The sequence below is a fragment of the Emys orbicularis genome, chromosome 8 (genome assembly GCF_028017835.1).
Source record: "Emys orbicularis isolate rEmyOrb1 chromosome 8, rEmyOrb1.hap1, whole genome shotgun sequence".
In the NCBI taxonomy this organism is placed as follows: domain Eukaryota; kingdom Metazoa; phylum Chordata; order Testudines; family Emydidae; genus Emys; species Emys orbicularis.
The window spans coordinates 47,165,011-47,191,903 of record NC_088690.1 but is presented as its reverse complement, the minus strand read 5'-3'; the positions used below and the strand labels follow the sequence as shown (position 1 = coordinate 47,191,903).

Sequence of the window (26,893 nt, the reverse complement as noted above, 5' to 3'; positions counted from 1 at the left end):
TGCTGGGGACTGAACAATTTCAGTTTACCAACAAATATTTTTGCCTTTCTTTCTGAACGTTATACTTCTTCCCAACACCTAATGTACACATTTTTTGTTTCTTTTCATGAAGAATTTTGTAAATATGTATGATTTTGAACCATTTTGAAAAACAAAACTATAAGATTGATATTTCATACAGATTTGTGAAGACAAAAATAGAGTAAATAAAAACAAAACAAAAAAATTAAAAGATATAACTATCTGCATATAATTCAATATTCCAATAAGCTGAATGAGTCTATCAATAATTTACCTACTTGATTCAGGGACTATGCATTTCTCAATGAATGTCTATTTCACCTTGTTGCAGTGTTTAAAAGCATATTAACCATTCCAATTTCTCAGATGAAATATTCATGACATTGTAGTTTAATGCATGTTATGCAGCCATAACAATCATAAAAAATATTGAGTAATTATTAACCTGCCCAGCAGCACACATTGGATTTTTTTGGATTTTATATGTAAACTGTGAAATTTGGACACATTTTAAAAAGTTAAGGAACAGTATCTGATTAGAAGTGTTCACATACATTATCTCTGGTTATATAGTGGAACAAAATTCTTTAGGTTCTGTTGCAAAGTTGGTACTCTAATCAATATGTATCCCTGATGGACCTTGGTCTACTCTTCCTACTCCCATAGCTTTCTAAGTCCATGTCTACACTTACCGGTAAACCAGCACTGCTGTGATCGACGCAGCGGTGTCGATTTAGCAGGTCTTGTGAAGACCCGCTAAGTCAATGGCAGAGTGCTCTCCCATCGACACTGAACAGTGTAGAGACTGCATTAAGTCAACCTAAGCTATGTTGACTTAAGTTACGTTATTCATGTAAAGTATAAGTAGTGTAAATTAGGTTGATTTTACCACAGGGGTGTTGACAAGGCCTAATTGTTCCTCTAGTCTTCTTTGCCCATCAACCCCCTTTGACTTGACAGTCTCTTGGTCTTCACAATGTCCCTCTATACCTCTTCAAATATCCCTTCAAACATTCACCAGGCTCTTTCTAAAGCTTCCTAACCCCATGGCTTGCTTCCAGATGTAGTATCTCTGAAGCTAAAGAAGTAATGTTATTGTCATTAATATAAAGAGGATTATTTATTGAGGTCACTGGACACAAGCAGAACCTGTAGCATACTCTCTCTCTCTCTCACACACACACACACACACACACACACACACACCACAAATGAAATGCACCCTGTGCTGCCTGGCATCACTTCAGCATGTCTCCCTAGTCATGGTCTGAGTTATGGAAGAGAATGATTATTACACTACAGCAGATCCCTGTCTGATACTCACCAAGCCCTCCCTGTTCTAAACTCTTCTTATGACCCTTGCACTCCCTTCTACTCTACCTCTTTCTCCCAACCTGAAATTTATTCTGGTCTCTAAATGGAATTTCCACACTTTGCCTTTGTTTGCAGTAGAGTGACTTTTATATTGCGCTACAGCATTGAGAACACCCTTGATAGTTTTATAAAACAAAAGGTTGTGCTTTCCTTTGTATATGAAATAACCAAGCAGATGAACACAGTTAAAGTGCATTTACCACTAGATGTTAGAGATATTATAAATAATTATTCTATTATTCCAGTTTTTTGGGTGCTGTGGGAGAAGCCCTACCATGCCACCACTTGTAGGACAAAGCCTGTTTCTTTATTTTTCAGCACAATCAACATGCATTTAATAATCAGACTTATATGTACGAAACTTTATACTACATCTTTTAACAATTGTTATCTTTCAAGGTTTAAAATGGACTAAATCATTAGGTGATGTGATGCAAATACTTGTATGTATGGGAGGGGTTTAAAGTGGAGGGAAATCAAATTTTTAAGGTTTATCAAATATTTTAAATTTTGAAAAGTTTTGGGAGAAGGAAGAGTGATAGATGATTCAATGGGAGCCATTTGGAGACTAGTGGCAAGTATTTTATTTTCATAATAAGAACAAGGTTTTCAGTATTTGCAGTATAGCTGACTTGTTGGTCCCTTCTTTCTATCCCAAAATTAAGCTACCAGCTGGTGGTCTAGCATGCAACTGGGCATGGGCACTACAACTGCTGATTTGATGATACCTCCCCGCTCCCACCCAATGATGGTGTACAGGATGCAGGTAGTATAACCAGCCACTGTATATTAACCTCACCCAATGTTCTAACAGCTGGGGATCGGGAATTGAGGATCCTGGGCAAAAACTGAGCACAGCTAAGTTGCTTGAGGCATCTTTTAACACTCACTGATATGACATACTGAGCATGAAACATGTGAAAATGACAAATATGAGGGCAATTAAGGCTTAACACATAATTTGGGAGGTTGCAATTCGAAGTTTTGGATGTTAATCTGAAAATTGTAGCCTCTATGTATAAACTGACCTGTTCCAACTGGGAATAATATCCCAATCCACCTGGATGGAACCACATTCTGGTAGGATACGTCTATCCTAGAACTGTGAGCATGCCTCCCAGCCCAGACAGACAGGCTTGTGCTAACTTGAGCTAGCCATGTAGACATTCCAGCACAGGTGATGGTTCAGGCGGTCAGGTGATCTTGGATTTGGGCAGCTAGTCTGTGCTGCCCTCTATGCTGCAGTATCCACACTACTATATTTGGTTTGTTAGCTTGAGTAGAGCTACCATAAGTCTGGTTACCCGGGTTGGGAGGCTGTCTCTTAGGGTATGTCTTCACTAGCAGTGCTTTAATGTGCCTGCGTGGTCATGGAACCAGCACTGGGAGAGAGCTCTCCCAGCGCTGTAAAAAATCCACCCCCACGAGGGGAGTAGCTACAAGCACGGGGGAGCGCAGCTTAGGATGACCAGACTGCAAATGTGAAAAATCGAGACAGGGGGTGGAGGGTAATAGGAACCTATATAAGAAAAAGAACCAAAAATCAGGACTGTCTCTATAAAATCGGGACATCTGGTCACCCTCATACAGCTACCAGCGCTGGTGCGTGGTCTACACTGCCACTTTACAGCGCTGAAACTTGCAGCACTCGGGGTGTGTTTTTTCACACCCCTGAGCGAGAAAGTTGCAGCGCTGTACAGTGGCAATAAAGACAAGGCCTTAGTGATGTGTTTTTGACCATGGTGATTTTTTAAAGTATACCATTACTAGGACTCACATCCCCCGTACAAGAAACCAACTTAGGTCCCAACTCCCACTCTAGATCTTCCTCTAGACAGGAAGGAACAAGAGTATTTCTGTCACATGTTAACAAGATTATAGTACCCTAGGCTACTGTTGTTTCTGCTCAGGTACAAACATCACAAGGCTTTGCCTGCTGTTCTTTGCATGATTGTGACCTTTCCACATTGATCCAGTCAATTAAAACTTAATCTGATTCATGCTAAACGTTTCTATTACAGCTAATCAATGAATGCATGCCTTTAGGACAGGTAACAATAATCAGTTTTTATTTGCTGTCTTGCCTTATTTCAAATCTCTTTAGAAAATCCATGTCACTACCAATCTTTTTATTGATTTTTATTTCTGCTCCAAAATATTTTTGGTTTTCTGTCCTGCTTTCATACTCTGTGGAACACAATCTCAAAGATACATAATAATGCATTTATTAAAAGTTGCCGGGAAGGATACAAAATAAGCTTGCTTCAAAAAACACACATAAAAATTGCTATTTTAAATTCTTTTCCTCACAGTGGTTATGCCACTAACTACAGCTGGCAAATGTCCATCTCTATCTTACTTTGGTGACCAATCACACTCAATATTATAAAACCAAATTCTGAATTGAAATCCATAGTTTCTGAAGATTGTGCCACCCTGAAACTAATATGTGTCAGTGATCCAGTTATTTAAAGGTGAAATGTTCCTTATTCCATTAGCAATCCCTTCCCCTACTGCATACATATCTATTCATAGTCAGATGTTTTTGCATTATAAGTGAGGGGTTATATTTCCAGATGTAAGATTTGAAAAATTAATGTAATGCTAAACTATTATAAAACTAGTATATAAAATAACTTATCCATTTTTATTGTACTGTTACTAATAGACAAAGTATCATGAGATAGTAGAATAACAAAGCTAGAAAAGTAATTCTAAAATAAAATAGTGCCATATTTTTACTTTTTTCCCCCTAAAATAAAATGTTTCACCTGGTTAAAGTCTGCTTGGTTCCAGTTAGATGTCTAAAAGCTTCCCAAGGTGCTGTTCTGCAAAGATCACAGGAAGTTCATAAATTCAGAAATGCTATTATCTACCAACATGTTTGTTCTATAACAAGTTCTAGTAGCAGACTGTATTTATTACTAGGCTAGAAATCTATAAAGATGGTCAGCTTTTTAAATCTGGTACAAAATAAGGCTTCTCGTTTTCAAAAAAAAGAAAAAAAAAAAGAACAACCCCAAAACATGCTCAACTTTACTCATTTGAGTAGTCCCATTTAATACAATGAGGTTACTCACATCTCACATGCTTAAATCTAATATGCTCATATTGAGGCCCAATGCAATTCACACTGATGTCAATGGAAAGACTCCCATTAACTTCAATGGTAGTTTGATCTGATTCCATATTGTTTAGAAAACTTTGTAGAGAAATCAGAAATGAAGATGAGTTTCATTTACATATACAGTATGGATGTTTAAAACCTATATTTTTTTTTTCCTGTGGAAACATTATTACTAAGCTAGTGCAATACAACACTTATTTTGCTGCATGCTGTTGCTACCTATGTATTTAATTTTTGTAGACTTTTTATAATCTTCAGGATTGTCAGAAACTAGTTGTATTCATAAGAGGTGTCAAACTATTTAATATTCATAGTAAATGTAATCCTTTTCTTTCTGTTCACAATCCAATTTTGGTATGTACAAGGGTGCGTGTTAAAGCTGTTCACCAGATAGTTTGATAGACAGTTTGGACCAAATTTTTTTCGTCTGTGGGTTGATCATGAACTGTTTGGATTCAGCTGTTCCCTAGGGCCTAGGCATTATCCCTGGCTGTGTAAGTGGTCACATGAGTCACCTGGAGTGAAATCCTAGCTCTGGAGTTAATGGGAACTTTGATATGGAATTCAGTGAAGCCAAGATTTCACCCATGGTATTGTTTCTGTTCCCTGACCTAAATGAATGAGACTTTTTAAACAAATGGAGAATGACCAATAGCAATTCACAAATACTCTTGTCAATGCATTAATCTTTGTTTGCATGCAAATATAGTATTAAGAAAGAGCAGCCTTACATGGTGATAACAAAGGCAATCATTTGAATTTGTACATGGTCAAAATGAAAAGCAGAATGTAATTTGAAAGATGTTTAAAAATGATGTTTCAGGATTTGACCAGCTCCATTATTTATTGAATCCAAACACAAAATAAATTGCTGTTCATGTTCTTTCTTGATCTTACTTGCAGTATTTCTGCTAAGTCTTCCTTGTATTATGGCTATATTCTGCTTTTTTTTCTTTCCCCTCACCCCCAAGCATTATTGGGTTAACAAAGGGATGAAACTGACCACTTGAACTTTGTATTGGGACTGTTTGCCGTGTCTGTTAGCGGAACATCAGAGAGAGGCTGTGCTTCAGGCCAGGTTAGACAAGTGCAGAAGGCAGCAGTGTGGACAGAACTGGGGAGGGGTACATCTTTATATGGATCAAATGTAAGAGACATGTAAGTTTCTTTTTTGGCTACTGCTCTAACACATAGGTAGTGCCTCACTTCCTCATCCCACCACTTCATTCCCAATCTTCCCACCCCTCCATGCACTCACCTTTCACTTGAACAGTCTTATTATTGGGCTTTATGCAGGTGAAGTTAATTTCAGCAAATTTGTCTAGAGTCTAAACTGAAGTCACCAAACTTGTATTATTTGTAACCTGTCAGACATGGGCCTTCTATGACCCTAATAGTGGATTTATTATTCAGGAAAACTTCCTATTGGCTTTAACCAGGGCCGGCTCCAGGCACCAGCTTGCCAAGCAGGTGCTTGGGGCGGCCACTCCGGAGAGGGGCGGCAGGTCCAACTATTCAGCGGCAATTCGGCGGACAGTCCCTCACTCCCGCTCGGAGCGAAGGACCACCCGCCGAATTGCCGCCGCAGATCGCAATCGTGGCTTTTTTTTTTTTTTTTTGCGCCGCTTGGAGCGGCAAAAACCCTGGAGCCGGCCCTGGCTTTAACTAGATGGGCTTCAAAAGTATGACTGCTCAAGCCTATTACATATTGCAGATCATTACATGATATAGCTCTCTATCCATGTCAATAATTCTGGGGATTTAAACTCCAATATAATAAAGTTTATTTTTGGGCTGTGTAATAACACAATATTGAAACAGGAACCAGCTGCACAGGAAAAAGCTCATTTGAATATCAACACTCAAACAAAGCTTTATCTTTTTTAATGGTTTGGAATGAAAGACAATTTGCTAAAGAAAACAGTGCAAATTTTAGAAATATTAGAAACTCGGCCACAAGAGTATCTGCCCTCCATTTTTTGTAACATCTATTGATATTTGGCTTAGAGCAAAACATATTTTGAAGTATTTTATGCAAAAAATATAATTTCCACTGGTTTTTTGATACTTACACTAATTTGTTCAATAAAATTAAAAGTTCAACTGAATCACTTTTAGTCTATTTACAATTCAAGATATTGTAATTATTACCAGCCATTTTTGTCATTATCAAATGTAACGAAGCATCCAAAAAAGCAAAATCCTAAGAGTCCATTGAATTCTATGTTAAGCAATTTCATAAAATGTGGCAGTCCAATAGTTACCTCTAGATGGAGCTAAAAAAACAACCAATTCTTGTAAACAGAGGCTTCCTATTGTAGGGAAGACAATGAAGCACAGTTACTTTACTAATACTAAGGTGCAACACAATGAGAGTTTTTAGTAGGGCTGTCAATTAATCCCAGTTAACTCAAGTGATTAACTCAAAAAAATTAATCACAATTAAAAAATTAATTGTGATTAATTGCAATATTAATCGCACTGTTAAACAAGAGAATACCGATTGAAATTTATTAAATATTTTGGATGTTTTTCAGAAAAAACTTTTTCTACATTTTCATATATATCTTATATTCTGTGTTGTCATTGAAATCAAAGTGTATATTTTGATTACAAATATTTGCACTGTAAAAATGATAAACAGAAGAAATAGTATTTTTCAGTTCACCACATACAAGTACTGTAGTGCCATCTCTTTGTCCTGAAAGTACAATTTACAAATGTAGATTTTTTTTGTTACTTAGCTGCACTCAAAAACAAAACAATGTAAAACTTCAGAGCCTACAAGTCCACTCAGTCCTACTTCTTGTTCAGCTAATCGCTAAGACAAACAAGTTTGTTTACATTTACAGGAGATAATGCTGCCCTCTTCTTATTTACAGTGTCAGCAGAAAGTGAGAACAGGCATATGTATGGCACTTTTATAGCCAGCATTGCAAGGTATTTACATGCCAGATATGCTAAACATTCGTATGACCCTTCATGCTTCAGCCACCATTCCAGAGGACATGCTTCCATGCTGATGACGCTCATTTAAAAAGAATGCCTTAATTAAATTTGTGGCTGAACTTGTTGGGGGACAATTGTACGACCCCTGCAGTGTTTTACCTGCATTCTGCCATATATTTCATGTTATGGCAGTTTCGGATGACGACCAAGCACATGGTGTTGTTCGTTTTAAGACCACTTTCATTGCAGATTTGACAAAACGCAAAGAAGGTCCCAATGTGAGATTTCTAAAGATAGCTACAGCACTCGACCCAAGGTTTAAGAATCTGAAGAGTCTTCAAAAATCTGAGAGGGAAGAGGTGTGGAGCATGCTTTCAGAAGTCTTAAAAGAGCAACACTCCGATGCAGAAACTACAGAACCCGACCCACCAAAAAAGAAAATCAACCTGCTGCTGGTGGCATCTGACTCAGATAATGAAAATGAACATGCGTTGGTCTGCAGTGCTTTGGATTGTTATCGAGCAGAACCCGTCATCAGCATGGACGCATGTCCCCTGGAATGGTGATTGAAGCATGAAGGGACGTATGAATCTTTAGTGCATCTGGCAGGTAAATATCTTACAATGCCGGCTACAGCAGTGCCACAAGAATGCCTGTTCTCATTTTCAGGTGACATTGTAAACAAGAAACGGGCAGCATTATCTCCTGCAAATGTAAACTAACTTATTTGTTTGAGCGATTGGCTGAACAAGAAGTAGGACTGAGTGGACTTGAAGTTCTACAATTTTACATTGTTTAATTTTTAATGCAGTTTTTTTTTACATAATTCTATATTTGTAAGTTTAACTTTCAAGATAAAGAGATTGCACTACAGTACTTGTATTGGGGAATTGAAAAATACTATTTCTTTTGTCTTTTTACAGTGAAAACACTTGTAATTAAAAATAAATATAAAGTGAGCACTGTACACTTTGTATTCTGTGTTGTAATTTAAATCAATATATTTGAAAATATAGAAAACATCCAAAATATTTAAATGAATGGTATTCTATTATAGTTTAACAGTTTGATTAAGTGCTCAATTAATCTTTTTAATCTCACGACAGCCCTAGTTTTTAGGAATGTAATGAAGGGCATGATTTGAAAAGGAAAGGCTCATATAGAAGACAATTTTAAAGAGTCCTTTTTACAAAAACCATAGTCAACTTTGTTGACTAAGGAAAATTTCTAGGTTCAGGCTTTTATTTATATCTAATTGTGATCACTTATTTTTAGTAGATGCGCAAATTATTTATTAATGCCAAATCATAACACCACCTTCAGTGTATGATTTTTACGTAAAGGTGAAATGAATATTCAATGAATTGACACAAACTGGGACTCCCACATTGAATATGAAACTAATTTATGATGGAAGACCCAGAAAAAAGGGATTATTTTGATATGATTAAACATTGCCCCACTTTAATTATAATATATTTTGGTGCTTATTACACTTTATATACAATTTAGAATATTGCATTCAGTATCTCATACATAAAAGCTATGTTAAAAGAACATTATTAAATTTGAAAAGTTAACACACTCAAAAGATATAAAATGCCAGAAAACTATGGTTGCCTGTGCCACTTTTTCAGCCACATTTTCTTGTAAGTATAAATTATCACACCATCTTCAATTAGATGATCACATACTCTTTGTAAAACAGGACCCATACTTTCTTCAGTGCATAGAATGGATCTGCTCTAGGGGTTGAATCAGGGATGGGTAGTAAAGGAGGCTGTTGTCTGCATTTCTGAATTTTAGAGCGATTTGATTTTGCAACCTTATTGCTCTTTTAATGTAGGGGGTGAATATATGTTTGATATATACAGTTTGAATGTACTTTTCTAAATGAAACCAATACAAACCAAATATTACAATTTTTAGGAGCTAGCGAATAGGGGACCACAAACAGGGGAGTTTGAGAGGGGGAGAAGGTGATCCCCCTGCTGAACGAACAAGGTGCGAGTCCTTTATGCAGGGTAAAACGGATTTATTTGGGTTTAGACCCCATTGGGAGTTGGGCATCTGAGTGCTAAAGACAAGCACACTTCTGTGAGCTGTTTTCAGGTAAACTTGCAGCTTTGGGGCAAGTGATTCAGACCCTGGGTCTGTGTTGGAGCAGACGGGAGTGTCTGGCTCAGCAAGACAGGGTGCTGGAGTCCTGAGCTGGCAGGGAAAACAGAAGAAGGGGTAGTCTTTGCACATCGGGTAGCAGCTCCCAAGGGGGTTTCTGTGATCCAACCCGTCTCAAGGGGGTAGAGCTGAGCTAGGAGAGAAGGCCTTAAAAGCCAGAGGATAAGCGACCAAGAGGAGCTAGCGAACAGGGGAGTTTGAGAGGGATTTTGTAGGAGGGAGTTGTAATATAAGCGCTATGGTTAGGAAAGGCCGCATCGCCAGTGCCAATGCTGCTCCTGTCTCCTCCACCTGCACCTGTATCCAGACAGACAGCCTAACCATGGATGTCTCTACCCAGATCCTGGGGTGGCTTTGCAGAGACAGTGGCCTGCATTTCCCACCCTCAGAAAGCCAGGCTGGTGGGACTATCCAGTGTGAAACGTGCCTGTTGGTGGAATCTCTCAGGAAGCAGGTGGGAGAGCTACAGGAGGAGGTGGCTAGGCTGAGGAGCATCAGTGCCCATGAGGAATTCCTCGAGAGTATTCACATGGAGACATCCGAGGCTGAGGAAGCTACCCAGCTACAGAGGATTGCTGTGACACCACCGGGGGAGGAGGATATGGCTCTGTCACAGGGAGGACACTGGCAGCTGGTTACTTCTGGCAGCAGGCAGTGCTCCACCCCTACTCCCAATCCACTCACCACGGTGTTGGAAAACCGATATGCTGCCCTGGCAATGAGCAATGAGGAATCATCCCCAGAGGAGGAGGAGAAGACACGTACCTCTAGGGCTGGGAGGATCGTAACCACCACTCCCAGGAGGAAATGTAGGGCAGTGGTGGTTGGTGACTCTCTTCTGAGGGGGACAGAGGCACCCATCTGTCACCCTGACATGGCATCCCGGGAGGTATGCTGCCTGCCAGAGGCCCATATCTGAGATGTTACGGGGGGATTGTCGAGGATCATCTGGCCCTCTGACTACTACCCCATGCTACTCATCCATGTGGGCACTAATGATCCTGCGAGGTATAACCCTTAGCAGATCAGAAGTGACTACAGGGCTTTGGGAATAAGGGTGAAGGAGATGGGAGTGCAGGTGGTGGTCTCTTCGATCCTTCCAGCCAAGGGTAGGGGCCTAGGCAAAGACAGATGCATCCTGGAGGTGAATGCCTGGCTGCGAAGATGGTGTTGCCAGAAGGGCTTTGGCTTCCTTGACCATGGGATGCTGTTCCAGGAAGAAGGACTGCTAAGAAGAGATAGGGTCCACCTATCGAGGAAGGGGAAGAACATATTTGGATACAGACTGGCTAACCTAGTGAGGAGGACTTTAAACTAAGTTCGAAGGGGGCAGGTGACCAAAGCCCCCAGGTAAGTCAAGAACATGGAGACCTGGGAGAAGATTTGGAATTTGGGGGAAGCATGGGCTGTTATAGCAGGGATAAAGGACAGACAAGACAGAACTGGGGGTGGGGGGATCAAATCAGTATCTTAAATGTCTGTATACTAATGCAAGAAGTATGGGGAATAAGCAGGAAGAAATCAAAATGCTACTAAATAAACACAACTATGACACAGTTGGCATCACAGACCTGGTGGGATAATACATGACGGGAATATTGGTATAGAAGGGTACAGCTTGCTCAAGAAGGACCGGCAGGAAAAAAAGGGAGGAGGTGTTGCCTTATATATTAAAAATGTATACACTTGGACTGAGACTGAGATTGAGATGGAAATAGGAGACAGACTTGTTGAAAGTCTCTGGGTAAGGATAAAAGGGGTAAAAAACAAGGGTGATGTCATGGTAGGGGTCTACTATAGACCACATAACCAGGAAGAAGAGGTGGATGAGGCTTTTTTTAAGCAGCTAACAAAATCACCCTAAGCACAGGACTTGTTGGTGATGGGGGACTCCAACTACCCAGACATCTATTGGGAAAATAACACAGCAAGGCACAGATTATCCAATAAGTTCTTGGAATGTATTGGAGACAATTTTTTATTTCAGAAGGTGGAGACAGCTACCAGGGGAGAGGCTGATCTAGATTTGATTTTGACAAGTAGGGAGGAACTGGTTGAGAATTTGGAAGCAGAAGGCAGCTTGGGTGAAAGTGATCATGAAATGGTAGAGTTCATGATTCTAAGGAATGGTTGGAGGGAGAACAGCAAAATAAAGACAATGGATTTCAGGAAGATAGACTTTGTAGCAAACTCAGGGAGCTGGTAGGTAAGATCCCATGGGAAGCAAGTCTAAGGAAAAAAACAATAGACAATTGGCAGTTTTTCAAAGAGTCATTATTAAGGGCACGTGAGCAAACTGTCCCACTGCATAGGAAAGATAGGAACTATGGCAAGAGACCACCCTGGCTTAACCAGGAGATCTAACGTAGTGAATGCCAGTGAAAATGAGGTAGGATCAGAAGAGGCTAAAATAGGGAAAGAACAAGATAAAAATTACTTGGACAAATTAGATGTCTTCAAGTCACCAGGGCCTGATGAAATACATCCTAGAATACTCAAGGAGCTGACTGAGGAGATATCTGAGTCATTAGCGATTATCTTTGAGAAGTCATGGAAGAGGGGAGAGATTCCAGAATACTGGAAAAGGGCAAATATAGTGGCCATCTATAAAAAAGGGAATAAGGACAACCCAGGAAATTACAGACCAGTCATCTAAACTTCTGTACCTGGAAAGATAATGGAGCAAATAATTAAGCAATCAATTTGCAAACATCTAGAAGATAATAAGGTGATAAGTAATAGTCAGCATGGATTTGTCAAAAACAAATGGTGTCAAACCACCTGATAGCTTTCTTTGACAGGGTAACAAGCCTTCTGGACGGGGGGAAGTGATAGACGTGGTATATCTTGACTTTAGTAAAACTTTTGATACTGTCTCTCATGACCTTCTCCTAAACTAGGGAAATGCAACCTAGATGGAGCTACTATAAAGTGAGTGCAAAATTGTTTGTAAAACAGTTCCCAAAGAGAGTAATCATCAGTGGTTCACAGTCATGCTGGAAGGGCATAACGAGTGGGATCGTGCAGGGATCAGTTCTGGATCCAGTTCTGTTCAATATCTTCATCAATGATTTAGATAATGGCATACAGAATATGCTTATAAAGTTTGCGTATGATACCAAGCTGGGAGTGGTTGCAAGTGTTTTGGAGGATAGGATTAAAATTCAAAATGATCTGGACAAACTGGAGAAATGGTCTGAAGTAAATAGGATGAAATTCAATAAGAACAAATGCAAAGTACACCGTTTAGGAAGGAACAATCAGTTGCACACAACATAATGGGAAATGACTGCCTAAGAAGGAGTACTGCGGAAAGTGATCTGAGGGTCATAGTGGACCACAAGCTAAATATGAATCAACAGTGTAACATTGTTGCAAAAAAGCGAACATCATTCTGGGATGTATTAGCAGGAGTGTTGTAAGTAAGACACGAGAAGTACTTCTTCTGCTTTATTCCGCTCTGATTAGGCCTCAACTGAAATATTATGTCCAGTTCTGGGCGCCTCATTTCAGGAAAGATGTGGACAAATTGGAGAGAGGTTGGACATTAGGAAAAACTTCCTAACTGTCAGGGTGGTTAAGCACTGGAACAAATTGCCTAGGGAGGTTGTGGAATCTCCATCATTGGAGATTTTTAAGAACAGGTTAGACAAACACCTGTCAGGAATGATCTAGATAATTAGTTCTGCCATGAGTGCAGGGGACTGGACTAGATGACCTCTTGAGGTCCCTTCCAGTTCTATAATTCCATGATTAAAGTGGAGCAATGTTTTTTTTTTAAAGCAAACTGAAAAAAACAGAAATTTCATCAGGTGCCATCATATTGACACCACATCAGTCCTCAGTAGGCTTGGAACCTTTAAATCCACTACAGAGACCTCTGCTAGTTGAGCTAATGGAGAAACTGATAGCAATATCAAATTGTCAAACCCTATGTAGTCAGCAATACAGAGGGATGGGACCCTTTGCCAATGGGTTTCACAGATACTGACTGACACCATTCTGTCTGTTAAGACTCAGGGTTCTTGGAGTCCATTCCAGGCTGTGGAGGGGAGTTTCCTCTAGTGGACACAAACTCTTCTGTTCTGCCGCACACACCCTGATTCCACGCCTTGTGCCCCGTCCCCTCCAAACTGTCCCTCTCTGTCTTGTCTTTTCCCCACCCCAGTTCCTCCTCATAGGCTCATTCTCCATTTCTCATCCCCATCTCCTTGCCCAGCGAGTTCCAGTTTCTCCATCTTCCCTCTTCCACTCCCGGTTCTAGTTTCCCTCCCCAGGCTTCTCATCCAATCTGTCTCCATCTGCTTGATCTTTGTCCTTGTTTAATCTCTCCCTGGGTCCTTGTCCCAGCTTCTTTGCTCCGCCATTTCCAGTTCTCAATCCACACCCAAGCTCCTTATCAGACCGGTTCTGTCTCCCGCCCTCTGTCCTGTTTCCCACCCATTGGTTTCTAGTTCGTCTCTTTGTTCAACCAATGCCCAACCAAGACTAGCCTCCCCTTACCCTCTCAGCTCCAAGTCCCAGTTCCCACACCCAAGCAGTTCCAGCCTTCACTCTCTCCCTTCTCCTGGCTCTCAGTCTCAGTTTCTCCTCCCACCTGGCTCAGTCCCAACTTCTCCCAGTCCCTTTGACAAGCCAGACCTAATCTCTCTTCCCTATCTCAGTCCTACTCTCACCAGACTGCTTTTTCCAAACTACTCCTTTACTTTCTTCCTGTCCCACAGTCTGGCTTTTGTTCCTCTCTATTCAAATTAGATGGCTTCCTCTTTCATGTTGTCCGTGTGCCAGCAGAGGTGTCATGGAAAGCACAAGAGAGACAGGTTCCCTGCTCTCAGTTCTGGTGGATAGTCAGAGCATCTGGATGTAGTCATTACTGGAAAAGTCTTTCTGAGCTCCTGTAGCCCTGGGCTGCCGCATGCTCAGTTGCTCTCTGAGGATGGTGAATGCACAGATGAGTCACAGGTGGAAGCAATGAGGGAATGAGGCATACTTGGTTGCCCGGTGACAATGGGAATGACACATGCACAACTTGGTCACTATGAGGGACTGAGAGTAGCTGGAACATGCTGAGGTGAGGACAGAATTTTCTGAGATTTTAGTAGTTAAACTCTAAGAAAGCTCTACTGAGGATAATATGCATGATCTCTTTTAAGGCTTATAACTTGGCCAAATTTGGGTGGATTTTCTCCGGGATGGCAAAAGGCATGTTTCTGACACAAAGGCTTTGCCCCCAACCAAATGCTCGCATGGAGGTAGTACTTCTTCTTCTTCTTTTTTTTTTTTTTGGTCTCTCAAGACAATGTAACATGGGTAAAAAAAAATGTATTTTTCCCTAGCATGAGTCTTGGAAATACCTGTACCATTTTGGCTGAAGTTAAAAAATCAACCTGAAGCAGACACCAACTATGGAAGTTTCAGTCAGAATGGCTAAAATTTTCAAAATTATAAAGAATTGAAAACAGGATCTTATGGTGGGAAGTATGGGCCAACCTTACCAGCCCCACCTATAATTATGGGCTTGCAATAGTGAGACTATAGTTCAGGTTGTCAGAACTTTCTGTTTTACAGGGTCTATACCTCAGTGTCTTACATTTTCAGAACCTTTTTTTTTAATAACCTCCATGCCATGGAGAATTTAAACCAAATTTCAGACGCTCATTAACTTGTGTGTGGAATGGTCTCCAATATGGATTTTGTAGTGTTGGTATTTTTAGTAACTTTGGTCCAACTGGAACACTGGGAGGGATTGTTGTTATTTTGGGGGGAGCGGGTTGTGTCCTCCCCTGAGCCACCTGAGCAGTAACATTGTGACATCGGAGATAATCAACCACTCATCACTCCTTCCTATTTATTCGCATTCTTGTGTGGTGGTGGTGGGGTGTGTGTGTGTGTGGGGGGGGGGTCACTGTGGCTGCCTGTGATAACTGATTTCCCTCAGACCACCATGATGTCATTACAAAGAAGAGTGCAGCTCCTCCTGGGAATGAGAGCAGACTGGGTTTGGATAAGCTCCTGCTTTGCTCTAGTGGGTTTCTACTGGGTAAATTACACAGTTTCTTTTTCAAAAAGGGTTACATGAAAATAAGAACCAGGAGCTGCAATTTGTCCTCCCTGTTGTTTATCTGCATCTTACAAATTGTGGGCTGTGGCTTTTAGAATATTGACCTTTTTAAAAAGGTGGGAAATTTATAGCTGAGTCCCAGCTCAGTTCTTTGTTACACAGTTAGAAAAATGTCATTTAGAAACTGTAGTAAAACTTGAATAGTTTAATTTCATTATGTTCAATGTATGGGTGAATATGGCACTAACAGTAGCAATAAGATACATATGTTTTCCTCAGTGTACAAGTGCTTTATTTATACAGCACATATATAATAATTTTCTTTCTATTAAAAAAAACCACTAAGGAAACTCACGGAGTACTTAATTTAACATTAGTTAACATTGCTCTCATCAGTAACCTAAACCATAACATACAAAGTTAAAGATTAAAAGGTTGCAAAGTAAAGCATGCTCAAAGTGTGGAAATGCCAGAGTGAACATTGCCTGTGCAACCTTAAATCAATCCCCTTGTGCATAAGAACTACAATACAGTCTTTAATAATGTTCCCAATTTTTTATTTTCTTTTTTGTACATAGGAAGCTTACCTCATCCAGTGCACAAGACCAGTCTGTTCTGGGGGATGAATCAGTGTTGTGTAGTGAATGGGCCTGTTGTCTATAGGAACCCTGCCTCATTTTGTTGCAGAAGTTGTAAGACTAGTAGAGCAAATGAGGCAGGGGATGCAGGAAGGGAAAGGAGAGTCTCATAGTTAAGTCACCTGAAAGCTGCCTTGGAGACTTGGCTTCTAATCCTGTACCTCCCAAAGAGTTCCTATGAGATGCTGGGTAATTCATTTATACCAATTTTTTCATAGGTAATCAATGCTACGTATAGTGAAAGGCTACATTTTGGTTGCATGATCAAAGTTCCTTCTGGCATTTCTTCAGTTAAGAGTGCTTGACTTTGCAACTTTTTAATCCATTCTAATCCTTAACTTTGTATTTCCCATTTTTTATGCTTTAGTTTATTGATAAGAGCAACTTTTAAGCTTAAATGAAGATTATTTTGTTTGTGAATAATAAATCTAATTCAAGTCTAATTTTATTATATTTAGGCCAGATTCTCAGATAGCATAAATCAGCATATCTTCACTTACTCTATTTTGCTAAACCAATTAACACCAACTGGTCATCTGGTGCATAATTCTTTTTCCAAATGTTTCATTTTAAAAAAACAAGCACATGTTGACATATGGTGTTATCCTTATTAAACAAGTTTCATGTGGCTTTATACTCAGGTGATAGTGGGCAAGTCATTTTGTTTAACTAAAACATTCTGCGTGGCATGAAGAAAAACTTGTGGTTTTTTTTAAGTTATAGATGGCACTGGCAATCTGTCTGGTTATGTATCTTTGCACAGCCACTTATTGTATCATTTTGTCTGTCTTTGTATAACTCAGAAATCAATATATAGGATTAAAATTATAAATAAATGTTATTGTGTATAATGTGAAAATTGAACACAGAATACCATGATGTTTCAAACTGTGCCTTCATTTTATTCTTGTCATAGGGTGACACAATGAGCATTGTGAATTTGAGCCAGTAATTTATATACTTAATTATTCAAAAAATTGCCACAGTATTATAGAATATGAAATATGTACAAGGCTTACAGTTATAGCTGCTATTACAGGATAGCCTGTCTCTTGAAGACACTGTTTTATTTATTTATTTTACATGAGATTTAGTTCTTGTTTTCTGTGGAATTAATGTTACCAGATGTGATATGAAAAAAGGTAAGATCTTGTACATTTTCCTTTCATTTTCTTCCTTTTGTTTTAATTGCCACAGCACTCTCTTTTTCTGTCCTTCGAAAATACTGGGGAACTGACATCTAGGTAAATGCATACACTGTTAAAGTTGGGCTATGAATAATTAGAGGTCAAACTGATCGCCACATTTGGGGTTGGGAAGAAATTTCCCCCCAGGTCAGATTAGCAGGGGACCCGAAGGTGATTTTGCCTTCTATAGCATGGAGAGTGGCTCTCCTGCTAGGATCATGTGGTTATATCTCATATAATCAATTACAGCCATTGCAAGGGCCTTGGGCATTAGTGGCATCTCAGCCTCTCCTGTTCTCTGTCTAGGGCACACAACAGTCTAGTCTCCTGAGGACTGAAATGCTTTAGTCTCACCCAAGTTTTTGGGTGCAATATAGAGGTAACTGGGTGAGGTCAGATTATATGATCTAATGATCCTTTCTGGCTTTAAACTCTGAACTCTATGAAGAGCCAAATTAGCCAAACCCGACTGGCAGCACAGGTACCAGGAGACTAGGAAATTGGAACTGGAGATTCAGGGGAAAAGTTTAAAAATAAAAAATAATCAGACCCATCAGGTGAAGAGGGCTAGCTGGGAAAGCTGTGGTTTATAGCTGGCTAGTGAGCTTTTTGTTGTGGGTTAGTGCTCTCATGTTATGTTGTAATTTATAGTAAACTTTGTCTAGGTTTGATTTTGATATTTTTTTAATCCCTTTCTCCATCTGAAGGAGAATGATAAACTGAACTTTTACCCTATTTAGACTGGCGCATTTTTTTTTTTTTTTTTTTTTTTGTTAGAAAGTCAACCCACCCACTTGGTTTCTATAGCAGCTGCATGTCAAAAAGACAACTCATAATGCAAATACTTCTTGGGATGCCATCTCTAAATTCATACTATGGTTAGACCCAAGTCAAGAAGGTTGTTGTAACATATGAACCAGGATTAGATTTAGGGTAGAATTCAAGGTTAAGGTCTAGTTGGGCCTTGGTATTTTGATTCAGAGGTTCTAAACATCATGGATTCAGAACTAAAATATCAGGAGTTCCATTAAAACAAGATCAGTGTTGTCCAATCAGCTTACCAGCATGGTGAAAGCACTATGAAATCAGCAGTTTCTACTAGAACTTGGACACATTTGAATAAGAACGAGAAAGTAAGATCTCATTTTCGAACAGATCCAAAGTCCATTCATTGGAAAGACTCCCATTGACTTCAGTGGGCTTTGGATCAATTAGTAGCATTTAACTTTTCTTGTCCTTTATATTTTAAAAAAGCAATTTGCAAAATTTCACAGAAGTAATAGCATGTCAAAGCGCTCGTGTGAAATTTTTCAATGGAACAGTTTTGTCCAAATTGAAATGCTCCTCGGGAATGTGTCTATTTTGATGAAATTTGTTTGATGGAAAAGAGGTGAAGTGAATTGTTTTGACTTTCTCATTTCAATAAGGTAAAAACATTTCATTTTGACTTTTTATAAAATCTTTCCACAGCTAGTTTCTCATGAGTTTCTGTATGTTTTCTATATTGAGGATGCAAAATATAACTAGCAATTACTAATGTGAGTAGAAGTGTCCTTCTTCCCAGTAATCAGCACTGGCAATTTTCAAAGTGAAGAACCAGACCATAAATCAGTTACTTTAACATCCCTCCTTACAACAGTGAATTCAGGGAGCTAGCCAAAAATAGTAGGAATTCTCACATTCTGTCATATTAACTTTATATCATGGTATAGAAGAAAAATCAATGTAGAAAACATTACTTTGTATAAATGGAGAACCTGACTGAGTTGGAAATGTAATGCTAAAGGCCCTGAAGTGCCAGAGGGGGGGAGGGGGGGAATCTTTCATGTGTTAATTGGCTGGTGAAGAACCTTCTGTGCCATCTGTTAAAAATGCTGCTACTTCTTCATGTACATATGACATTGAAGTGTTTTGGTTTCTTTAAGCCTCTGAATTCTGTGTACACAAGCAACCAAAGTTAGGCTAATGAAGGAAATATATTATTCACGGTTCTTGGGAGGCATGCAAACTATTTCATTGTGTTCTTATTAGCAGATTCTAGCACCGTAGACTCAACTAAAATCTTTACACTTGCTGTTCTCAGAAGTTAAAGTTCTTGCAGTAAATGTGGTATCCTGCATCCTAAGCACAGGGGAATACTCCAGATGCCTTGCTAAAGGTTAAATGCCACTGCATGGTAAATGTCAAGATTTTAGGGGTGCCCATGACAGCTTCATGAAATATATGTTTATAGTAAAATCCTAAATTTCCTGGTAATACAAGCATTCAGCTGTGTACTGGGATTTACTCTCTAACTTGCCTCTCTGCTGGTACTGTTCTCACAAGAATGCCTTAGTATTTTAAAAAATAACTATGAAAAGAAATCACACTGGGTGTTATGTCCTTACTGGGATATGCAAGTCAGCTGGCATTTTCAAGGAGCCCAAAGGAGATTGTGCTGACTCTTACTGGGAACTCAGTGTCCCCATCTTTTCAGCTCTTCTAAAAATTAATGGGCACTACCTCCATTTAAACAGTTAGGGGCAGATCCTCAGCTGGTTTAAACGGAGGTAGCTCTGCTGAAGTCAATAAAACTAAAATGATTATACCAGCTGATGCTCTAGCCCTCAGAGCTAGACAGTGTGAAAACATAATGGGTATTTCTCACTTGGACCTCTGCATTCGGACTGAGTGCAATGGAAGTCCTTGGACTTGGAATTCAGAGACTGCACAGATCCAGTACCAGAACTGGCTCTCACCTGTGCAAAGTGGAAACAGTAGTGCAGGGGTTGGCAACGTTTGGCACGCGGCTTGCCAGGGTAAGCACCCTGGCGGGCCGGGCCAGTTTATTTACCTGCTGATGCGGCAGGTTCGGCCGATCGCGGCCCCCACTGGCCACAGTTCACCGTCCCGGGCCAATGGGGGTGGTGAGAAGCGGTGCGGGCGAGCGATGTGCTGGCCGCGGCTTCCCGCCGCCCCCATTGGCCCTGGACGGCGAACCGCGGCCAGTGGGGGCCGCGATCGGCCGAACCTGCCGCATCAGCAGGTAAATAAACTGGCCCGGCCCGCCAGGGTGCTTACCCTGGCGAGCTGCGTGCCAAACGTTGCCGACCCCTGCAGTAGTGCTATGGCCCCGTTCCTTGCAGTAGCCAGCAAGGAGGCAGAAGGGAACAGATGCTGTCCAGGATGGGCACAATTTTCCTCATTCTCTAGAATTTTGAGAGGCATTTTGCTGGCTTGAGTCACTGGCTGTAATTTTCAAAAGTAGCCATTGATTTTGGATGCCTTCATTTATTGGGCCCACTTTTTAGAACAGATTTGATCTGATTTTTTTAGAAGAGCGCCCACATGTCACATTGACAATAGTTGGAGTCATGGGTGTCTTTCACTTCTGAAAATCAGATGAATTGGTGAATAAAGTTGAGCTCACAAAAATAAAGGCCACTTTGGAAAAATCTAGGCCACAAACCCTCCCACAGCTCTGACTGGGCTTCTGTGATTCACTGATGCAGTGTAATCCTGCACTGTTTCTAATGGGGGGTTGTGGCTATGTTCCACCAGCCACCCTTAACTTATAACTCTGTTTCCTTCTTAAAAATATAAGCACTGGGGACTAAATCCTGCAGGACTTATTGTCAGGAAGAGTACAGTAAGCAGGATTTCAATGTATGTGTACCAAAACTATACTGTGGAGGAAATGTTCACTATTTCCCCACATCTGTAATGTAATATAAATAGAGCCATTGAATTCAGTGAGGTTGAACAGTGCTGTCTTGGGATAGACTCTTCCCTTGTGTTCCAAAGTAGATCTGATATCAGTCTCGTTTTTTTTAAAGGATGGTGTACTTACTGTCCTCTAGAGGTATGAACCAGCAGGGTGATTAGCGTAGAAGTAGCTGGGCAGATACAGTTTAAAGCTAGCATAGCATATTTGAACTCCTCTTCACATACAACGTGATCTGTATAAAAGAAGACATAACACAGGATCAGTGCTTTATAAATAGAAAGACTTTATTTTGGGCTGGACTGTCATTTTACAATATGCCCCAAAAAAGGAGCAGAATTGAGTTGCTGTGCTCCAGGAATATCCTGAAAGCAAAGTAAACTGTCAGGCATATCCCTTGTGCAGCACGTGTCATGTACTTGGGGGCAGCTAGCCTGTCCTGCCACTTGTCTTGCTGAGGCTAAACTTTATTTTTAGTGTACTAGATCAAATAGAGCAAGTGGAAGTATGTCTCCTTGAACTGGAAATCACATCCCGAGCTTGAAGTGTAGATATGCCATAGTGGGCTGCTGCAGTTAAACTGCCTGGCAACATGTGTGAAATATCACCCCAAAACTGGTAGATGACATCTGGGGTAGAGGTAGACATTTTCTACCAAACTTGTAGTGAATTGGACAAGGGTTTCTCAAGTTACAACAAACTAAAACCAGAGCTCAAAAAAACATACTGTGTTTGACACTCTGGAGTGAAGAAAGAAAAGAAGTGAGGAGGAGATTACAAGTAATTTACTGGATTGACCTATACTCCAAGACTGCAAATGCATGTGCATGTATTTAATGTTAAATATATGAGTTTTCCCATTTACTTTAGATTAGATGACAGGTGCTTAAAGTTAAGATCGTGGTTGAGTGCTTTCCAGAACTGGAGTTGCTGTGAAGAGAAAAGAATAAGGAGAGCACTCTGAGATGTCACTTTAACATTTCTACTTTAATAATGAGGGTCTAAGAAAGAATAAGTACTGAAGGCTATTGTGACTTAATTAAGCTCTTTGTAGACTTAGAAGTTTGAAGAGGTTTTGAAAGATAAATACACAAGTAGGTTTTCAAAGCTCTCTCGAATATAGCACACTGTGGTAAAAGGAAAAAATCTGAGTTATTGTCCTTCTTCTTGCTCAGCAGCCATTAAAGTGCTTATCTCAAAACCTTGAAAGTGAAGAAAGAGAAGAGTATGTCTTTATACATGAACTGCACTCTAGTGGTGGAACAGTTCTGCTGTTTTCCTTGTGGTGTGTCTCAGACACAGCATCATAAGTTACCAAATTATTTCCTGATAGAAAGCAGAAAACAAAATATCTCTATTACATCTAAGATACTGTAAAAGGGTGAAAACTCTCAACTCAGTTACTTAGACACTGTCAACTTGACTCTTCTGAAACTGATAAATTTAAAATTATTACTGTTTCTGATAGCATAGCTTTAAAATAATGTGTCCTGATTTTAAAAACTTTAAAAATAAATAATATTCTATTCCCCTTTTGACATATATATGCAAAGGAGACACTGACTAACAAAGGCCAGATTCTGCAGACATTTGGGCACACGGTTGACTTTATGCATGTGAATAATCCATTGAACTCAATGAGAGGACTCATATGTGGAAAGGTAAGCACATGCCTATGTTTTTGCAGAAATCAGAGCATGGCTGACTATGTAAGGAAAGAGTGAAACTGACAATACACAAAGTTCTGTCAAAAGTAGAAAGCAACTGAAAGAAATTAAAATATTTTCCCAATAACTTCTTCCAGTCATAGAAATCTTGTGTGCTACTTGTAAGTATAGTAGATATAAAGCTTTCAGAAAGAAATGAGATTTTGTTTTTTCAAGTTGATCAAGTGCTTTTAATGAACCTGAAAAAAACCTACCATTTGGATTCAAAACTAAAGATTTTGCTAAGAGCGTGCAGGGCAAGACATGGTCTACAGTTCAGATAGGATATGTTGAAGTTCATGAAAATGATTCAGTAACAGAACAGAGGATTATGGAAAGGAATATTGACTTCCTGACACTGAGCACGTGAATACTAGCTCCTACATTTTGAGACTTGAATAGGACTTTGCTACACAACTTCCACTGACCTAAATGCTTTGTCAAGCTTCCTATTTATGAAGATGCTATTGCACAGCATCAAACATTTTTTAAAATAAAAAAACAAGAAAAAAAAACTATAGAATGTCCAATAATTTCATACTCTGTGCTTTGAAGCATGCATGGGGGCAAATGAGCATTGTGACCTGACAATGAATAAAAGGAAATGATGATTAGTGGAATACAAATATAAAGTAAATAATATTCAATCTCAAAGTAGTGCTATATTCTTTAGCATATGTTTTTTATGGGGTGGATAAAAAGAGAGAGCTGGCAGTTTTTTGATAATGTTGCTTGTTCTAAAGTTTTATGTAGGGAATATTCTCCTGTGGTTAAAGCAGGGTACGGGGAGTCATGACTCTCTAGACTATTCACAGCTCTGACACTGACTAACAGTGACCTTGGATAATCCAGTTAAGCTTTCTGTGCCTCTATGCATTAGTAAAATAGGGATGATAACCACCTACCTACTTCATAAGAGTGTTTTTGAAGTTTCACAAATTCTTATTTATAAAGTAATTTGAGAACATCAGATGAAAGACTATACATAAGCATAATTACTATCATTAGCACCATTGTTCTCATTTATTGTTCATAATTTCTCATTTCCAAACTACATAATAAAACATCACTACTCCACTCCTCATCAATTCGATAAAATAAACTAAAATGTTCTTTAAAAACATGCACTTGCACAGAGCAACACTAAACTTTGGACTCCTGAATCTAGGGTCTGAATCTAATATATTCTGACATAAAGCAGAGCCTGAGTCTAAAACAATTCCACATGTAGTTAAGTGGAAATATTCAGGATTTATACCAGTAGTATTTGTTTTAAAGAGTCTAATGTGGACCTTTTTTGCCATTTGCAGTTCATTTATGGAAATGATGCATAGTATGGTGGGTCAGAGTGGACTAGGTCTGGAGGCCTCACTGCCCTGCCTCACCCTGTCCCAGAATAGAGCAGGGAGAAGTCCTCCAGGCAGCCTAGAGTGGCTACAGAGGAGCAGCCAATCAGAGGGGCTGCTGGAGTAACCACTAAAGGGCCAGAAGGACCAGATAAAAAGCAAGGAGCAGAGCCTTCAGTTCCTGTGTGGAGCTCGATGAGGGGGCACTGGGTGCCTGGCTGGCTAGATGAGCAGCAAGACCATCGAAAGGTCAGTGCAGACAGGCAGAGCATGGGGGACTGACCACAGAACATGGCCAGACCAGATGAGGGTACCGAGATGGGCTGTGCTGGTCTGGTTGCAGACTGAGCCCTGGGAGGGCTGCTGAAGAGGATGCCAGCTGACGGTACTAAGATTGGCCCCAGACGGGTGGTTGAAAAAGGCAGTGCCTCTGGGAACAAACCTAAGAACTACGGCCCCATACCAGGGCTGTGATAAGAACCCAAAAAGGAGGGACAGTGTTTGCAGCTCTGCCAGAAGGCTGAGTTGCTGAAGACCCACCGAGAGAACCGTCGGCTGGAGGGTGCTCGAAAGAGATGGGTGGCACCCTGATGTAAGACCAAAACAACAAAAGCAGGCTCACAACCAACAGAAGGGGGCTGCCCGCAAGAGGTAGGGGCTGCCCCAGGAAAAGAACTGTTTGCAGGCATATCTGCCAGAGAAAGGGGGGACTCGTGAGAGGTGGGTACCAATCCCGTTACACATGGTATAAAGATGGTTACACTAAAATACTTTCACCTGTTGTGGAGAAACATGGGAGTTGTTGTGGGAAGATTTAAAGTTTGTTTGAAAAATCTGCTGTCTTTAGTAGGAACGGCAGCATTATTTAGACTAACTTCCTTGTGCTCCTCCCTGTCCTCTTTCAGTTGAATCGGTGCTTCTTGCATTCCTCTCTTCAGATCCCCCTTTTCTGTGCTAAACAATCTATGTTTTATTTATTACCAAAATAACTCTGTTGAATTATGCAAATGCTCTTTTCCCTGTAGCTGTTTGGAACATGAGTATATGGACTGTAATTTCAAGCTTGTCTTGGTATTGCACATGGATAGGGAAAAACTGGGTCTAATAATACATTCACCTTATTAGAGGGACAAACTATTTTTCTCTATGCTTCTGGGCTAGATTATGCCTGGCCCATGATGAGCCTGTGAGGCCTGTGCCAAGGGTTAGGCAGAATTGCAGGCTCTGTACTCTGGGAAGCACAGGTACTGCAGCCTCCCAGAGTGGGCAGGGAGGAGGCCAGGCCCTGTCTCTCCTCACCCTCAGGCAGTGAGTTAGGGAGGAATAGCCATGTGAATTAGGGAGGAATAGCCTGGATGAGGAGCTGAGTCCAAATCTGAACTTCCATCCTGATAGTTCAACTATTGTTTTCATCCTTCATTGGGATGGCAAATAGACATATTAGAAGAATTCATTGAATGAAACATTCCAAAAGGTTTTAAAAATTGAAACCTTTCATTTTGAGCCATTTCAACATAAAACTACAGTTCCCTATGGCGACACTTGGCTTCCTGGAAGTTGTAGTTCACATTCCTGATGCCTCCATTCTCCTCTATGGGCCAGGATCCCTAGCTGGACTACTACTGCCATGATGCACCTCCAGGTATGCCCCTGACACTCGGTCAGAGTGGAGACTGCATTGTTACAGGAGATGTAGTCCAGCCAAGCAGCCTGGCCCATAGGGAATGGGCATCAAGCATCCAGACTGTAATTCCCATGAGGCAATGTGTCACCATAGAAAAATACAGTTTAATGTTTAACTCACTCAAAACAAAACATTTTATGTTGGTCCAACAAACCAACATATTTCCATTCAGTCAAACCAACCTGAAATGAAATCTCCTCTTTTGGCTTTTCTGGCAGAAAATGTAAACATTTTGGCAAAAAAAGAATTTTCCATTTTGCAAAATAATTTGATGTTTCAGAATTTTTCATTCCACATCAGACCAAAAATGAGACCATCTGAATCTTTTGAGAGAGAGAGACCCACTCCAGTGGTTAGGGCACTCACTTGCAAAGTGGGAGACCCAGCTTTGTTTTGCCTGATTCTGAGCAGGGACTTGACCCTGGGTCCCCAACATCCCCAGGTGAGTGCCAGGCTATGCAGTCTGTAGCCAGAATTATTTATACAAGCCAGAAGAGGTCCAAAAGGTGAGATTGATAAAGGGTTCCCACATCCCAGGTACGTTGCCCAACCACTAGCTTATTGGCTATTTTGGGCTCTCGCTCTGGCTTTGATCATAAATTCTATCCTGGACTAGATAAAACTTTTTGACAAATGATCATTTCCCAAATTGAACAAAAATGTCCCGACAAACTCTAGTGACAATCCATTGCTATGAGTTATACCAGCTCTAATGTTCTTAAAAGACAATAAGTACTAAGTATAGAGAATGATAATAAGCAATAAGTATAGAGAATGATAAAATGCTTCGTTAGGCTGTATCTCCGGTAACTGGAACGGTGATTACACATTTCTGAATAGGTAAAGGAGATTCATGTACTACTAAAAAAGTGGATGCAAGTTAAACACAAAAGCAGAAATGTTCAATTTACTGCACCCC

General features: G+C 40.2%; 1 protein-coding gene across 4 annotated transcripts in view; it reads right to left on the bottom strand.

Annotated features, from left to right (window-relative positions):
• Nucleotides 1–26,893, bottom strand: part of KCNT2 (potassium sodium-activated channel subfamily T member 2) — a 293,338-nt gene that overhangs the window by 90,798 nt on the left and 175,647 nt on the right. For all 4 annotated transcript variants that reach the window (XM_065409271.1, XM_065409272.1, XM_065409273.1 and 1 more), the window contains one exon: nucleotides 21,365–21,473. In XM_065409271.1, coding sequence (XP_065265343.1) covers nucleotides 21,365–21,473 — 109 coding nt within the window. The remainder of the gene's footprint in view (nucleotides 1–21,364; nucleotides 21,474–26,893) is intronic.